Here is an 18,262-nt window from a genome sequence, read left to right as displayed (position 1 = left end):
TTGATATATGCATTAGTAAGCAAAACAAAGATCTAACAAAAGAAGTGATTTAGTAAAAAAAAAAAAAAAAGGCAATACTGATACAATAAAAAGGCAAGGGCTTGGTTCTTCAGTAAATTTTTGGCATCTAGGTAGAGCCTAATTGCAAAAGTACAGGCTTGGAAAGTATCTTTGAAGCAATTTCTAGAGCAACATTGTGCATGACAGGCTATCACATATACATTCACAAATCGTTTGGATGGAGTTTCGGGAAGTCAAATTGTAAAGACACAATTTAACGTTATTACTGGAATTACAACAGTTACTCCAATTATTCTCTCAGAAATGTTGTAGCAAGTGCTTCTGAATAAAATGCTGGCTTTGCATCTCTGATGCCATGTTGGTCACAGCTGCTCCTGCTTAAAGGGGAATGGGTTTTCAGTACTTAGGGGATTAATAAAGGAAGACAAACCATCCTAGTTAATTAGCCCTGACATGTAAACTTCCTGAGAGCATGCTGATGATAATATGAAAGTCATTAGAGAGTGCAGAGATGAAATACAGAGCAAAAGTTGCGGGATCACTTGGTATTGATTGCAATATAGTCGCTGTACTCTTTTTTTCAGTAAGGAGAGCAATGTGGAGTGGCTCAACAACACTGCAAAAGTTGATGAACTCTTTTTGGGCCCTTTAACAGAACAAAGTACTTTTCAGTTGATACAGTTATTATGACTACAGGTAGAACAAAGCATTTTCAGTGAGCTTAAATGTTAGCTGGATTTTAATTCACAAGAATATTTACTTAGCATTTAATGCACATAAAATAATTTACAAATCTAAGTTACAGCTGTGCCATGCCATGCCTGTGTGTTGGTTAAATACCTTTTTAAAGCCTTGAGAACTTTATTTTCCAGAAAACTCTTTAAGACCCCTAAGTCAAAGGCGAAGTAGATATTAGGGCTTTGCATAGGGATGAGTGTAAGTATTATTACAACCTCCAGTATTACACCTACTGTAGCTGACTACTGCTCAGTCACTGCAATTTACCATGCTTGAATTAATCCTTAGCTTTCCCCTGGGGGATTAATATCTGTTACAGCCACATCCTGATTTCCTGTGCAAAGTGCTTTTGGGATAACAGCTCCCTGTCATCCTTCATAGCAAAGAACAGATCAAAGGCAGTGCCTCTTGACATGCATCCACTTGTACGCTATTCCATCAACACTCTTGTGTTCGCTGTCACTCAGTGCTCCATCCTGTTCCAGAAAACTAAGGAATGTAATAATAGTATAGACATTGTCTGCCAAAATACTGTGAAGAAATATGAATCTTCTAAGATTTTAAATGTCTGTTCTCCTGCAGGTTTTTCCAAAATAATTACCCTGATCACACCACCTTCTGGAGTTTCACTTTGCACTTTTTTTTAACCTTTCCGTGTACTTGGGCTTCTCTCCAAATCTTTATGAAAAGCTTTTTCTATAAAACCTTTTTGTGGCCAAAAATTTCCAGGGTTTCATCATTCATGTCTACAAGTACTTTGTTAGGCTTTCAAGGGACACTTCATGACGACTACAACTCACTTAGAAAACCAAACAGAGATCTATGTTTTTCTCTGCATTTCCTCGTTTAATTTTTCAAAAGCTGACATAGGTCCACAAAGAGACACGAGAGGAGGGAATCCATTTCAAAAAGCTGCAAATTTTATCTTCCAGTCAAGTCCATAACCTGGTTCCTTCGGCTACTTCTCTGTGCAGGTGTACTTAGGAAAGCTGGCAGTGACACAGTTCTTTGGCTGGGTTGCTGGCTTAAGCCTTACAGAGGGCAGCTAACATAGCTGCTCCAGCTAAACTGGACTTGGCCTGATCTCTAAGTGCTTTGGGATGAGTGTGGAGGCATGAGGCATGCAGTCACTTTCAGGAGAGACAAAAACCTGCTCAGAGGCAGGACTTCAAAGGCATCTTTTTAAACAGCATTACTGTTTTGTGGGCATTTTCCCATCACACCTCCACCATTTCCCTTTCCTGGAGCACATCACCACTGGCCTGTGCCCAAGCACAGTCAGGACTGAGCTCTGAGCTGGGCTGGGGAAAGCAGCTTTCCACCTCACCATTGGGAATGTACTAGGACCAGTAGCAACAGGGGAAACCCAGGCGGAGACAGCTGGTTCATTTGGCTGGGTGTGAGGAAAGAGGAGCGAGAGTCAGCAGGATAAAATCAGCATACAGGTGTGTAAGAGATGATTCCCACCAACCCCCCCCCCCCCACCCCCCGGGATGATCCCCGGCAGCCACCTCACCACCCCTCCGGAGAAGAAAGAGAGCTTCCCGCGGTTTTTCCTTTCTTAAACAGGTAATCACAGAGAGCTTACACAATTGTCTAATTGGGCTAGTAACCTGCCCATCGTCAGAGACCTCAGCGATTGGCTCTGTGCCAGACATAGACGCTTCAAGCAGCTTTTCTCCCCCCCACTAAAACCAGGCTGTGCTAAACTAACACAATTAGCAGCAGGCAAAAGGCTTGTACTGACATAAATTATCGTTCTATTTGGAGGAACAAGTGCCTAACAGATTACTGCTTCTTTGACTTAGAGTGTATTAGATAGAAAATGTTTCTTTTGTGCACAGGGTATGTTGTAAAACATTCACAGAATGTGAAAGTTTAAATACAAATCCATACTTAAGTGTCAAAGGGGAAATTATATTACTTATACAGAAAAAGGAAAAAAAAAGTAGAGTTTGTTAAAAAGCTGCGGGTTTGTTTTGTGGGAAAAAAAGGCTCCTCTCCTGGTGTGTCTTGGACATCCTTTAATTGCTTAAACCTAGTACTGTGATCTCTATTTGAAGAGTAAAAGACCAAGAAAAGCAAGTAAAAGACCAAGAAAATACACTTTTAATATGTGATTCCTGGAGAACTTGAGATTCTTAGCACTGCAGCAAATGTCTACTCCCTCTGCTTCCTTTTCCTAGCAAAGGGGATCTGAATTTTTGCAGGTGAAAAACCAACAGACAAATAAAGGCCCCTAAAATAACAAATCTGTAACAAGATGAGTGGGGTTTGTTTTCATGTTTTGTTTTAGTGGGCTGAGAACCCTGGTTTTCTTTGCAGAACAAACATTTTGGGTTCAGCATATTTAGTTTGTACCCTAAATGTCACATGAACACACAGGTGGTATCTATCCGTGGGTTATTACCACAGAATTTTTCTGTGATATTCATTTAAATCAGACAGTTGGAGCTAATTACAGTTTGTCCACAAGTTGGTTTCGTTGCATTCAGCTCAAACCAGCTTCTTTTTACATTGACTACCTTAATGGATGGAGCCTGCTTTTAAATTGTATCTCCACTCATCGCAAACCTCTCAGAAAACTAATTGCTTTCTGAATGTTGCCTTAAAAATGGAAGCAGCAAAGAGAACTGAATTGGTACCTTTTCTCTGTGGCAGGTACCTTGCCAGGGTCAGGGAAGATGAAGTTGGGAGACTGTATTGTGGCCGAGCCTGTCCCTAAACTGATTCTAGAGTGCACTCAGCCAGCACAAGTGTTTCTTCCAGTGCAGCCCAATGGCATGAACGCAGATGAGCTCAGATTGTCTGTCGGTCACTGCAACAGAAATGAGTTGTGTGCAAGAGCACCCTGGAATTTGTGCTGTTTTGCTCATCAGAGGACAAATCTTAAAAATTGCTCTTGTTGGAAGACAAGAATGCAGACAAACAGCAGCCTCTGCTGAGGAGAAACTTCCCATGCTTTTTGCAAATGCTGTCAATATCAGTGGGGAAGCCAAAAGAAAAAAAACCAAACAATTGGAAAGATTTGGCATGGATTTGGCAGAGGCTGTGGTAGTGTATGCAAGCTTCAGGCTTGGGGATGAGCCAGATGAGCTTAGAATATGTCTTCTGGTGCCAAAGTAAGCAGTGGAGGCAACATTGCTCTAGGCTGGGGTGCTTAAGTATAGTTGTGATCACAGACTTTTGGGGGAAACTACTAAAGTGAACAGAATTGTGCTGATACACGGCACATCTGTAACTGCCCCTGCACAACTTTCCCAGACAGATGTTCCCATTAAAAAAACACAGAGACAGAACAGTGCACCACAGGTAACAGTGCCACTTAAACCTCACATCTCTCGTCCTGATTCTTGTCTTCCTCTTGGAGATGCTGTCTCTGCCTCTCTGAGATAGGTGCAGTAGAGCCTACTGAGGAAAGACAAGGAGAAAAAAAATCAACTGTGCAGTAAACTAATCATGTCATGGAAAGAATGATTGCTCAGCTGTTTGTGTCTTAAAGCAGCTGATCTGAGTTCTGCTCTTGTCCAGCATCATATTTATCATGCTATAGAGTGCATTTAGAAGCACTAAAAAGTGCTGACTGCTGAAATGAATGGAAATCCCCAATAGAGTCAATCTGAATAAAAGGGAGATGCTGTGTATAAATATCATGAGAAATATTTTAATGGCTCCTGCAGTGAGGAAAAAATTATTCTTCTTTTCCAAAGGGGGAATGTGTCACCTCTGATATTTGTGGACCATTTGGTAGCCTGGTTTTGATGCATCCAAACTTGTGGGCTACTGGCAATAGTTTATTACAAATACTTTCTATGGGTAATCTGATTTTCCTAGTTCTTCATAGCGGGTATCTAAACCCAGAGGTGGTGACTCAGTGCAGGAATAATAAATCACATTCCTGTTGGCTGTGTGAGTGTAGTTTTGATTTCTGGTGCAGGTACTGCTATGTGGGAACTCAAGACCACTTTTATAATTGTTGAAGTTAGTGGTTTCAGGAAATAGTTTTTGTGTAAAAAACTTAGAAGAACTCATATCATAAGAAGTTAAAGGGGCTGTTAGACATATCTGTACATGTCAAGTACTAGCTCTAATATGAAATGTACAGGTAAGATCTTCTCCCAGGACTTCAGAGAAAAAGTGCAATTGCCCTATTACTATTAATAACAACAACAGCAAAATTGTACATTGAATTAAAATTAAAGATACAAACAAGGCAGCTGAGTAGCTCTGAAAATTCACAAGGGAAGTACCTTGCTATATAATCTGGAGAAATAAAGCAGTGCACTATAAAGAGACTTGGGGTATATGAACAGTTTTCCTGAGACCCTGAGCAAACCAAGTGATAACCAGAGAATGAAGTGCAGGAGCAGAGATTTCCAGACCTGTGGTCTCCTTGCTGTGTCACTGCAGGTGTGGTTCACCAAGCCCACTTTTTCAGATGGGATTGGCACGTTCTGGAAGTTGCTGAAGCTGCACTTAAGACATTTCAATCCTTTTCAGGGAAGCAGGGGCTTGTCCTCCGTGCTGACCTGTGACCTGGCTGCAGGGGCCTTGCTGAGAGCCAGTGAATAGCAGACAGGGATGAGACGGAGTAATTACGGTGGGTGAATGGGGAAAATAAAGATGGACTCCTTTCTTCTTTTACCTCAAATAGAGGAGCTAATTTAGGGAACCTTTCTAACAAAAACTCACAGTGACCCAAATCCTTTCCCCTTTGACTCAGTGGGGACAAAGCCAGGCTCAGAAGCAATAGGTTAGATGGACACTTAAGAGGCACTGGGTGATGCATGCGGGTGGACCCTGGCAGCGCTGGCACGGGCCTGGGAAGCTCTACTGGGGGCTCCGGGTGACCCCAGGAGCCCTGTGGCTGTTGGGACCTGCCAGAGTCTCTCTGCAGCAAGAGGAAACCAATTGAGACTCTTGACCTTCTTTATTCTTCTACCAGCCCTTTCTTCTTGTATCCTGTCACTTCACTTAGGCTTTGTGCTGGTAGTGTTCCAGGAAATGGATGATTTTGTTTTGATTTTGAGTGAGTATAGCATGTCCCTGTGTGACTCATGAGGGTGACAAGGTTTTTCTGGTAACTGCTTGTAGCTCTTAGCTGCAAGCTAATAAATACCTTGTGCTACTTAGGGACTCAAGGTCTGTGCTGATTGGTGCATTTTCTTCCACTACCTTCCCTGTTCCTGCTGTGTCTATGTCTCACTGTAGTGCTTCAAATCCATGTAAAAAGAGGCAGGTAGGCTATTTTCTCTGAAAAAATTAATCTGTAAATTGGTCCTAATTCCTGCTGTGGAAAACACTGTTGATGCTGTTGATTTGAAAAATTTCTTGTTTGTAGAGAAAAATACCTGTTTAAAACCTCAGAGATAGGTCAGCATATTGTCATTCCCAGTCCCAAAACCTACCAGTTGCCAGAGTGCTCAGAAAATGTTCATCTTGCAGAAAAATTGTGAAGAACCCTAGGCCTACCTTTGCTGCTTTGTCAAGCTGAACAGCAAGAAATCATGAGCAGACAAAATAAGGGAGGCTTTACACCACTACCTGTAGAGATGCTGCTGTCTGGTCAAACAGCTGGAACAACAGCCCCTCCCTTGTTGTTCTGGGAATCTGTGGGAGGTTTCTAGGAACAAGTTTTTACCTTCCTCTTTGCAATTCATGGCCCTCATGCAGCAGGACTGTGGTGACTCCCATGCAGAGCGCAGCACCCAGAGGAAGGGTGTTCTGCAGAGGTGGCTGTTTCTCAGCAGTACTGGCTCAAGGTGAAATATCCTCAGCCTCTCGTGACTTTGGGCAGTGGGGTGTGTTGACCCAGCTAGACACCAGGTGCCCACCAAAGCTGCTCTATTACTCCCTCTTCAGCTGGACAGGGGAGAGGAAATGTAATGGAAGACTCATAGGTTGAGATAAGGACAGGGAGAGATCAATCTCCAGTCACTGTCATGGGCAAAACAGATTCAACTTGGGGAAATTAGCATAATTTATTACCAATCAAATCAGAGTAGGGTAATGAGAAATGAAATCTAAAACCAACTCCCCTACAATCTTCCCCCCGTCCCCTCCTTCTTCCTTCTGGGCTTAATTTTATTCCCGAAATCTTTATGTCTTTCCTGCCAGCAGTGCAGGGGAACGGGGAATGGGCATTGTGGCCTGTGGTAGGTTCATCACAGGTTGTCTCTGCACCTCCTTTCTCCTCAGGGAGAGGACTCCTCACACTCTTCCCCTGCTCCAGGGTGGTGTCCCTCCCATGGAAGACAGTCCTTCATAAACTTCTCCAGTGAAGTGAGTCCTTCCCACAGGCTGCAGTTGTTCATGAACTGCTCCAGTGTGGGTCCTTTCCACATGGTGCAGGCCTTCAGGAACAGAGTGCTCCAGTGTGGGTCCTCCATGGGGTCCCAAGTCCTGCCAGCAAACCTGCTCCAGCATGGGCTTCTCTCTCTACAGGGCCACAGGTCCTGCCAGAAGCCTGCTCCAGTGTGGGGTTATCATGGTGCCACAGCCCCCTCTCGGCATCCACCTGCTCCCCCATGGACTTCCATGGGCTGGAAGGGCACAGCTGCTTCACCATGGTCTTCACCAAGGGCTGCAGGAGAATCTCTGCCCCAGGCCTGGAGAACCTCCCCCTCCTTCTTCACTGACACTGGTGTCTGCAGAGCTCTTTCTCTCACATGTTCTCACTCCTTTGTCCAACTGCAGTTGTGAAGAGTACTTTTCCCCTTCTTAAATCTGTTATCCCAGAGGTACCACCATCACTGGGCTCAGCCTTGGCCAGCAGCAGTTCTGCCCTGGAGCTGGCTGGCATTGGCTCTGTCAGACATGGGGGAACCTTACAGCAGTTCCTCACAGAAGACACCCCTGTAACCCCCCTGCACCCCAGACCTTGCCAGCACACCCAATATGGGCAGGGGAACAAGGCTGTAGCTTTTAGTATTCAGGTCATGAGCCATCAGGAGAAACAACCCCAATCCCTGATCTGAAAATGGAGCATTACTGAAACAGATGGAAGGACACCTGAGCCTATTGCTGCTCTTTGAAGCCCCCTGATAGGCTGTCTCCAAACTCCAGGAGCTGCCACTAATCCTATTTTTTCCAGATTCTTTGGTCAGAGGGGCTAGCAAACCTTGCCCTTTTTCTCCTTTTTTTTCATTTTCTTTTTCTTTTTTTCTTTTTCTTTTTTTTTCTCTTTCTTTCTTCTTCTCTTCTCTTCTCTTCTCTTCTCTTCTCTTCTCTTCTCTTCTCTTCTCTTCTCTTTTCTCTTCTCTTCTCTTCTCTTTTCTCTCTTTTTTCTTTAATCACCTGATGCTGATGCTGAAACCCTATGTCTGTTCCTGCAGTTCTTTTGCTTTAATTCCCCTTGGCTTTTGCTGACAGAAAAACAGATCCTAGGGCTCAGGGACTGCTGGTGTGGCGCTTGTGCCTGTCCCCTTCGCCCTCCCACACTGCTGCAGCCGAGCAGAGGGTCTCTGTGGGGGCAGCCTCTGCTCCCCTCTGCTCAGCTTTGTGCAAGACAGCTGCTTTTCAGAAACTCTCAGGCTTGAAACTCCAGAGAAGTTACGGTTCAGCAGGCTTGACTGTGACTTTTTGTCACAGCTGTCAGTGTAGGTCAAGGAGAGATGAAAGAAACAGGGGCTGAATGGAAAGGAACTTGCTGCGCTTCAAGCCCCCACCCTTCCTGTGCTGCCTTGGGGGAGAAACAGCATTGCTGCTTTCTTTCATAGGCAGCTACCAAAATACTTCCAAATTCAACTTATTATACATTATTCTAGTAACTTTCAGCCAGTATTTCCCAAAATATCTGATTAGTCTGATTACCTCAAATATTTTGGATGCGCCAACCGAAGTGGGTTTGGTTGTTTGTTATTTTTTTTATTATTTTGTTTGATTTGGTTTTGGTGGGGCATTTTTTAGCTAATTGCTTTGAAGAACCCAGTGCATGATAATCCAGCACATTTCTAAAAGGGAAAGAAGACAAAAGAACTAGTTTTCTAGGACACTGAAGACCAACACTGGCAGCTCAACAAAGCTGATTTTAAAGCCAGAGCTGATATGCTATCCCAGCATAGAAGTTAAAGGATTCTGAATGAGGCAAGTAGCAAGTTTCTCAACATGATGATAAAGGAGGAGGCAATTCTACATTAAAAAAAGGAAAGAAAAAATATATTGGATCTTGTCCATAATTTTAAAAACTAAAAAAAAGAGGGTTGAATTTCCTTATTGGTGCACATAGGACCTTTTACTATAGTGGACAAAGAGCTGGAAGTTGAAACCAGTGGAACTGGCAATGAGGCACTACTTGTTAGCAGCAGGTGATTAAAACAAGCTGTCATGGACCAGAGCATCTCTTTTTTTTTTCTCAAAAGCATTCAGGCCTGATCTGAAGCCCAATTAGAAAATATGCTTAAAGCACCCAAGCAAACATGGCTCCAGTTAAAGCCGAGTGCTAAAATTCAATGCCGTAGTAACTGCCCTGAATTTAATAGCCTGTGCCATCCGGCAGGTCAAACTAGATAAACAGCTGGTACTTCCTGGCTTGGAATCCTGGATTATTTGGAAGTAAATGGGTTGTAAGCATCTAAGCATGGATGGACACCTAAGCTCAGTGCTTGTCATTCTTTCTGCCTTCTCCTGGCTGGCCCAACCTTAGTAACACCACCAGTCCATCTTTGTTGGTCTATGAACTGTTTGGCTGCTCCAGCCCTGAATATCTAGGCTAAGAGCTGCACAGCAAGTAACGCCTGGGGCCAAGTATTGAACAGCCAGCAAACAAAAATCGACCAGCTGCATGTTAACTGAGCATCAGCAGCCTGAAAAGGTGCCCGGGGCTCGATGGCAGCTACTCTGCAATCATGCAGTGGCCAATGACTGCAAAAAATAGTAACTGGTGCAGAGTAACCTGCTCTTGAGGGGACTGGTCATCCTAGAGGTCAACAACATTGCAGGCAGCAGATGACACTGGAAACAGCAGGGTGCTTTGCCAAAATGGTGTTTATGTTAATTAATCAGGACATCACCTAAATTATAATAATATCAGGAGGAGCACATCCACAGAATGAATTCCCTCCTGTCCACCACAGTGTGTCTTCCTGTGCAAATATACAGGAAGTGTGAGGGCTAATTATGTAAAAAACTTGAAAGTACGTGAAATTATTTGCATCTGGGATATTTTTGTTACCGGGGGAAAGTTGTGTGGTGTTGAGGGAAGGAGATAGCTATGCTGAGCCTATCATAAATTATGAGTGATTTTGAAATGAATAACTTGTGTAAACAGCTCCTGGTCCCAACAGATTGCAAGAAAAATGCAATTCTTTCAAAAATGGCTACATTTGTTTTGGCACTTAGGGTTCCAGAAAGGCTGGAGATAGCTGGGAAGCATGTGTCCCAGGACCCACAGAACAAGGAATAAAATAAGCATGCTACTTTTATTGTTATTTCAAAAGGCTTCTGTGATTTTGATGTTACTCTATTGACTAATTTAGAAGTTTCAACCCAAGGATTTCTTCTTTGTTGGCACAGAGCAATGTTGCTGTTAATGCTGTGTGACCACTTCTCTGCAATGTTAGGAAAGGGGGCCTTGGCTTGCAGCAGTGGATTTACGTACCACTGATGATCTGCCTTTGCCTAATGTACAAGACAAGGCTTCCTGTCTATAACATGAAGCCAATAGTTCTAAACTGTCCTGGGGCAGCTGCTGAAAGGATAAAAATTCTGACTTTTAGTGGCTCTGGGAAGGAGGGCTGCACATTAGGGAGGCAAGGTGGGAAGAATAAGGTGTTGTTCTTCCAGGTGCTTTGGTTTCATCCAACATTAGACACTGTTGGAGAGAAGGTTATCTCCATTTCACTTGTTCCAAGGGCTTCCTACATTTGTGCACGGCCAGAGCTGCTCACAGCTCCCCAAGGTGGCTTCCTCCTGCGTGTCACCTTGAAGGGTGTTCCAGGAGTCAGATGGTGGCATGCCCAAGGTGTCTCCTCTCATTCCCTGAAACACTGGCGTCAGGCTGGCCAGGAGCACATGTAAGCCCCTGGTGCAAACCATGTTCTTCACAGAGCACTCGTCAGATGTTCGTAAGAAAGCCTCACTCCTCATGACTGGTACAAGAAGTGGGACACATGGGGGATCTTAGCCAAGAAGATGGAGAGTCACCTCTTCCACATTCCAGGAAATGAAACCATTTGGTTCATTTCATTTTCACAGGCTGGGAGTGAGGTGGGGACATGACTGGATGTGACTGGACATGTGATTGTGACACATCTTCATAGCTCACTCTTTTTTGAGGACATGTATTAGAGGTAAGGTGAGGGGAAGCAAATGGAAGTTTTCTGTGACTAGAAGAGTAGTAGATAGTAACCCTTTCATGCAGGTGTTTGCACAAATAGAAAAAAAAGTGTTTTCCCCCTTGTATTAGCAGAGATTGTTAAATTTTGCTATTAATCACCTGCATGTAGAGCCCTCTGTTGAAACAGAGGCACTGGAAGTGACATATGCAAGTCCTCAAATATTTTAATACAGAATGATGAGCTAATGCTATCCAAGTCACTAGTAATGCTTTATGTAATCTAGAGAAGGAATTTCCAGGTAATGAAAAATGACAGCACTTCCCTTTCCAGAGAGAAACCCCTCTTCAATTCAGTTTAAACTAGCATGAAATAGATATATACAAGCTTACAGATTATGGAAGAAGTAATAAAGATGGGATGAGGCCTAAAATACCAAAAGCTTTTCTGCCCAGAGAATAACCTACATGTCTAAATGTCTGGCAGTTTTAATGTCCAGTGTATTCTCACAGAGAGTAAGTACCAAAAGCTATAATACTGCAATTTAATTTCAATAGGTGAATAGGTTTTGGGGTACAATTTCTACAGTACTGCAAGTATGATCTAGCTACGAATTAATCATTTATTCGTCCCTCCCTCCCTCCCTCTCTCCTCCCAACAACAGCTTATATAACTAAAATTATTTTTTGTGAAGGTAATATCCCAAAACGAAGTGAGCATAGGTACAAAAGAAAACTCTCCAGTGATATGCAGTGTGTTTTTACCATGCAAATAAAGCAAATCTCAATGGCTCACTGTAAATGCCAACTTTATATGTTTTATTTTTAATCAAGTAATTATTTTAAACCTCACAATATCCATGACTGACAGGAAAAAAAAGACATTAGGCATGAAATGAGAATATAAAATACATGATATGCAGAAAGGCAATCAGTGCTTTAGTCCCTCAAGACAGTAAACAGGTGAAATGACCTTCAAAACTTCAACTCACGGCTTTTTTCTTACAACATAAAATTCAAGTGATTTTTCATTTATTTCACCTTGTAAACAACATACAAGTCAAAATGGACAATGAGGTAATCTATACTACAGAAGATAATTTAAAAACACTAGATAAGACACAGTATTAAAGACATATAGAAATCAGTGTTCACTTTGGTCTCTAGTATGGTTATTGTTATTATTATCACAGGCAACACATACTAGTTTAAGCCAGTCTGGTGATGTTTGTCAGACAGTTGTTGCTTAACTTAGTAATCCAAGAGGTAGTCAAAACCATTGTCCTTTGTAAAGATGGTTGCTCATACATTTGGTTCAATGACAATGGTAGCAAATACCTTGCTACTTTTCAACATTCTCAGAAAAATGCTGCCACAGCTGCTGATACACAGCTCTGGTTTACATAAAAAAAAAGAAGCGTGTGTTCATAGATCAACCTCTTGTTATCAGTCAACAGTTGTAACAGGGGTAACACAACCACTGGATCTTAAAGAGGCTGTTGATAAACTAAGCAAAATAAGATTGATGCATTTAACAAGGCTCTGCTTGTTTCTAAAACAACTCAAATCTCATTAAGAATTCTAGGAAATTAAAATCAGTGCATCTGCACATGTACATATCTTCCCAATTACTTTTATATCTAGCACAGGGGAATACATATATATTTTTTATGATAAACATTTCTTACAGATAAATTAATTAAATTAAATTTAAGACTCAGTGTGATTTCCCATGTTCTTTTATAATTCTTCTTACAAAGAATGGAACAAGATCTATAAGCACTTTTTCATGGGGTTCTATTAACAAAACTAAGTATGACCAAGCAGGAACTCCAGGATAACACTGGTGCAGAATAAAATGGCTCAAAAGGTGGCCTGCAATGGGAAGAGGCAGGATCCAAATGTGGTGTTTGGCACTCCCTGAAAGCTGGCTAAAGGCAAAATATTGCAATTGGTATTACAATGCCAGATTTACCATTAACTGCAGCAAAAAGTTATTTGGCTCTTCCTCCAAATACAAGTCTTCCTCATGGAGTAGCTTTTGTAGCGTGTAATTAAATACCGTGACCTCTCCTTGGGAAGAGTAAAAAATATCTCACAATGTCCCTTACAATTAAATCACATTGAGTATTTTGGGGTGAGGGAAGGGGAGGGAGAAATTCTTGCTCCAGTTTAACCTTATCTCCACTATTGTTAGAAGAAAAATACATCTGTCTGAGCAGGTATTTGAACTATTTCTACTCAAACAAGTTTTATTGTGGAGCGCTCTGGCAAGGACAGGCTGGTGAATAGGGGGAAATCAAGCCTGAGTGGATGCTGCCGAATATTAATTTTGTCCTTAGACATGAAGGAAGAATCCCAAACTCTGTGCCTCCTCCTTTAAAAGGTTCTTTGCTTATTTGGAGCAGCCTATTGAAGTAGTATAACTAGATTTTTTTCCTACTGCAGCCCAGTGCTAAGTAGTTCCCTGCTGCAGCTTATGCTGCTATATGTTTATCCTAGGCATGTACATTTTTGTCTCTTCTGGAGCTGTATTTATTTCCGTGAACAGTGCCCATAATCCTTTGGACAGAAAAACAAAAACTTTCACAGAAATGTTTGGAAAGGTCTCATAATTTCAAATGGATGCTTCATCTTAAACAATTATTTACCATAATGTCTGCAGTGGTGAACTAACAGTTACATATTTAGTACAGATAAAAGGTATGTACCATAGATCAACAGCCACCTTTAAGGCCAGAGCAGCACAAAGGTGTGTTTATGCAGTAGATATGAGGTAGCCTTTTGCTGTAAACAGAATAATAATTTTATTGTCACCTATGTAAACAAAGTGGGCTTGATGCTTTTGTGTTTTTATTCTTCCCCCTCCACCCCCCATCCCCCATCCCTCCCCTCCCAGAAAAGCTAAGCACCAGTAACTCCGACTGGAAGTCAGTGGGAGCTGTGGTAGCCCAGCATCTCTGAAAACTCAGACCCTGTGAATGTAAAGACACAAATGCTCACATAAGCAACCAGTACAGAATACCACTTCATCATTTCACAGGAACTTATGATACAAAACGCTGAGAGCTGATTATCAGAAACGTAGGTCTATGTCAACTCAGAGGTAGTTACTAATATCAGTACATAATACTTATATAGAGATAAAAAGGTCTAAGACTATTTGGTTTGTTCTGAGTAAGCAAGTCTGTAGACTATTCTGTAAAGAAAAAAAAAACATTACATGGTATATTCCCTGAGCAAAGTTCTTTGTCCTGAGTATGTTATGTAACAGTGATAACATTCTAATATATAAAAATAAAACCTTAAGCTTTCAACAATAAGGGTTTGGTATGTGCTCTTAGCAGTTCAGTCTGACTTCGGTGCACACAGTGATTTCAAACAGCACCAATAAAAATCCGCATGTTGAAAGTATTTCCTTATCTCAGCTCTGAACTTCTTACATATAAACAGGGAATGACCAGTTTTCAAATCCACAATTGCCTATTTCTATAAGGAACTTTGGTTTAAATTTTCAAAGTGACCTAAGTTTTGCATCTTTGCTGTTTAACCTGGCTTTTACACCGACTAGAAGGTTAAGCAATGCCACTTTGATTTGTCTACATAACTTAAATAAGTTTACTATCCTTACATAAGGCAAGGAAGTTCTCTATAGATATATCACATTCAATATCGTCAAAGGTAAGCTTTGCATTAGCATACTGAGAACTTCAGTATAAACCTCGAGATTCTTGCAAACACTGGCAAGGAATTCACACAAAATAATTCTCTTGAAATTGTGCCCTTCACTGAGGAGTTTGATTACTACCTGTTCACTGAAGCAGCAGCAGCAGCACCAGTAAAAGTCTCATCTGGCAGGACAAGTGGGAAGGGGAAGGCCACGCAATGAGCCAGCTGCATACCTGTTGTAACTATTGGCTGCAGAGGAGCTACCATGGTAAGACTTTGGCTCGCTGCAGCCTTTCACACAGGCTGTTCCTTTAGTTTGATTATCCGAGCTTAAACCTACCCGACACTTTCAAGCTTTAACAGCCTGTGTTTATTGCCAATGTTAAGGATTATACAGGTTTCTCTAATTAACTTACATCCACAATGGGATTTGTCAGAGTACGTTATCTTACGTATGACTTGGTAATTCAAAAGTTACAAATGGAAAGCGACTCGAAGTTTTGATAGGCTCCAACTCTATTAACCCCGAGCAAGGCCTGCAGCCCAGGGAGCCTCACTCTGAGGCCACCAATCTTTCTCCTCTTTCACACAGAAGTGTGTGGTCCTAGGGAACTCTAGACCAAGGCTGATCAGCAGCAGCCCCCAGTTCACAAGAAGCAGATGATGTCCAGGGCTTCTGGCAAATTTGCAGGTCCCTTCACCCAGGCTGGTCTGCACACATGCTGTATCATCAGCAAGGGAGGCTAGCTGAGCAACCCCAAGTACCCATCAACCTTTATTCTTAAGAAACTCTTTAGCCCAGGATCTCATTAGCTTTGCATTTTGTTTTCTTCAAAACCCAAACAAACAACAACAATAAAAATCCTTAGGGAGTTCTCTCCATGTATTTCAACAGAAAATAAGGGGGAAGACCCTTCAAATTGAGGGACACTACTTGGGACCAAGAGAAATTGCTGCTGCTGTGGCTACTACTGCCACCAAGGTACCCTAAATGTTCACAGAATACAAATGACTAACCAGGATGGTATCCTGACACCACTCAAAAGGGTCTGTTTGGTAACAACTTATACATTCTCCCCTACACAACAGACATCTAAATTACAGTTACAATCATATTAATTTAACAAGATGTTTTGAGAAACCATCACAGAAACTACACATTCATTGTCTTTTCTGGAGCTCTAAACTCCTCACCAACAAAGGGTAATGGCAATGAGAGTCGTCTTGAGTCATGACACTGCCCTGCACCGGTGTGGGGAGGGGAGGGGTTTTGATACTTTGGGAAGATGAAAAAGGAAGTAATTAAAATTGATGGTACGGGGGATGTCTTAGTATCTTTAGTACCATATGGCAGCTTTAAAATATGAAAGTATCCTTTGGTTCACAAGAGAAGTAACAGTCTTGATCTCAGTTCTGTGTGTGGTTTATCAGGTTTGGTTTGTTTCTGAGTGAAAGTTCTTGGGTTTTCTTGTTTGCTTTTTGAACACATTTGGAAACAGGTTCTAGGAATGAGTTCAGGAACATTGGGTACTGTGACTATTGCTTCACAGTAATGTCTGGTGGGATCTGGAGAATGGTCTGATGGAAAAATATATATTTATAGATATGTACACATACACACACTCACATGCACACTCATACACACACGGAAGGTAAAACGTAATGCACCCTGCTCAAATGTATTTTGTTTGGAGTGATTTGTCTATTAAAGAAAAAACAAAAAAACATTCACAGTTCCTCAACAGTGATAATGAAATTATTTCCCCTGTACTTGCATGAGGTAGACATCCCAAGAGGGTAAAAAAACCGGAACATTATGACAAATGCATTAAGTTTTTTTCCTTTTCTGAACAGAAGGCCCCTTTCTGTTCGGTTCTTCAGGCGATGCAGACAACTTACTCGACGAAGCTTCCTGTGGTGACCTGCCCGAGCGCTCCGAGACCTCCGGCCTGCCTTCCTGAGAGTACGATGGAGACGAGAAGCCGTGTGTTCCTCCCCCTTCTCTCAGGAAGGCAGAAGTGGAAGGCTGCGGTTCGGCTTCGTGTCTTCCCTGAGAACTAGCGGGCTGCTGCGAGACAGTTTTATGGGGGCAGTTAGCCACCATGTGCATGATGCTCTGACAGTAATGGCACTTCTTTGGCTGCGGAGGTAGACTACATTCTTTAGCGTGGTGGTCGAGGCCGCCACAGTTGTAGCATCTAGAACCAAACAGAGACAGACATGGAGTTATGCAACGCAGCGTCAAACGGGAAGGTTTCCGGCGGGCCCGGGCGCCGGCCCCACTAGAGGGCACCAGATCTCCAGCCATCGCCCCGCGGCGTCCCTGCTCGCCCCGCGACTCGCGCGTCCCGCGGCTCCAGCGCCTGCCGCCGCCGCGGCTCGGCCGCTCCCGGAGCCAGGGCCCGCGGGACACGGTGCTTGCAGCCAGGGAAACCCAGGCCCGAGGAGGACGCGGTGCCCCGCACCAGCGGGCTCTGTCCCAGGGCCCGGCACCTCGGCTCCTCTGGCTCAGCCCAGGCACGGCGGGCCAAGGCGCTGGGCCAAACCTTTACGGTGGGGTCACAGGGTCTGGAATGGCATTTACGGGTTCGACGCACAATAAACTCAGTAGAGCCCCGGCAAGAGTCACGAATCCGGGTTTGTTTGCTTGCTCTCAAAACTCTCAACCCACGTGCACGGGGTTGTGCCCGGGGTGCCAGTTCCCATGGGATGCGCTGCCGGGAGCCGAGGGGGGCAGAGAGCCTCCTCCAGCCGCACGGACAAGGCTTCTCCCACACTTCTCGGAAATGGCTGAAGCCCACGAACTCTTCTATTTAACCTTGTTAGCCATGGGAGTCCTGAAGAACTCTCCAGCAATTCCTTACTGAATCCTTTGTAACACACACCAGGAACACCAGTTATTGGATTACATTATTCTAACACAGGATACAAAGAAATAATTACACGCCTTTGGCATGGTGACCTTATGTGCACCACTGAGTTTTCTATTTCGGCTGGTTTTGTATGGTTTCTGTTTCTTTGTCTTATAAAACTTGCACTGAATGCATAGACATTTCATTTATAATAATCTAACATGTTACTGGAAAGAACTAAACCAATATTTTATTTTCCCTTAACCACCAATTAAAAAAAATTATTTCACAAATACTTAGGTCTGTGGAGTCAACTGAAGGATTAAAAAAATGACTAACCCTAACTATGAACAAAATACTGCAACGTGCTCTGGATCAAGCCCACATAAAGATAATGTATATTTTCAGATTCCTGGAAAGTAACAAGGCACCGTTTGACTATTTCACCTAGTATTTAGTAGTCACTACTAGTTTATTCAATATCAAGAACTTTAGTCTGTGCAAAGCTATATGTACAGCTGCAGTCTCAGCTCCCGAATTTGCTTTACCCTGCAAAGAAATGTTATTGATAAAACCTGAGTAATTTTTAAAAAGACTGCAAACACCAACATTTGTAAATCCACTCCATGAGACAATCCCTGGCACCTCCCACTTCACATCTTCATCAATAGTAGCAAGATACCAACCATATCTTCATTTCCACAGACAA

The 18,262-nt window shown here is 42.8% G+C and overlaps 1 protein-coding gene across 4 annotated transcripts in view; it reads right to left on the bottom strand.

Moving 5' to 3' along the window:
- Positions 1 to 12,207: 12,207 nt before the first annotated feature.
- The window catches only part of LIN28B (lin-28 homolog B), a 100,185-nt gene continuing 94,130 nt past the window's right edge, over positions 12,208 to 18,262 (bottom strand). For all 4 annotated transcript variants that reach the window (XM_032101343.1, XM_032101344.1, XM_032101345.1 and 1 more), the window contains one exon: positions 12,208 to 16,899. In XM_032101343.1, coding sequence (XP_031957234.1) covers positions 16,530 to 16,899 — 370 coding nt within the window. In that variant the 3' untranslated portion in view covers positions 12,208 to 16,529. The remainder of the gene's footprint in view (positions 16,900 to 18,262) is intronic.

The sequence above is a fragment of the Corvus moneduloides genome, chromosome 3 (genome assembly GCF_009650955.1).
Source record: "Corvus moneduloides isolate bCorMon1 chromosome 3, bCorMon1.pri, whole genome shotgun sequence".
In the NCBI taxonomy this organism is placed as follows: domain Eukaryota; kingdom Metazoa; phylum Chordata; class Aves; order Passeriformes; family Corvidae; genus Corvus; species Corvus moneduloides.
This window is presented reverse-complemented; position numbering and strand designations above follow the sequence as displayed.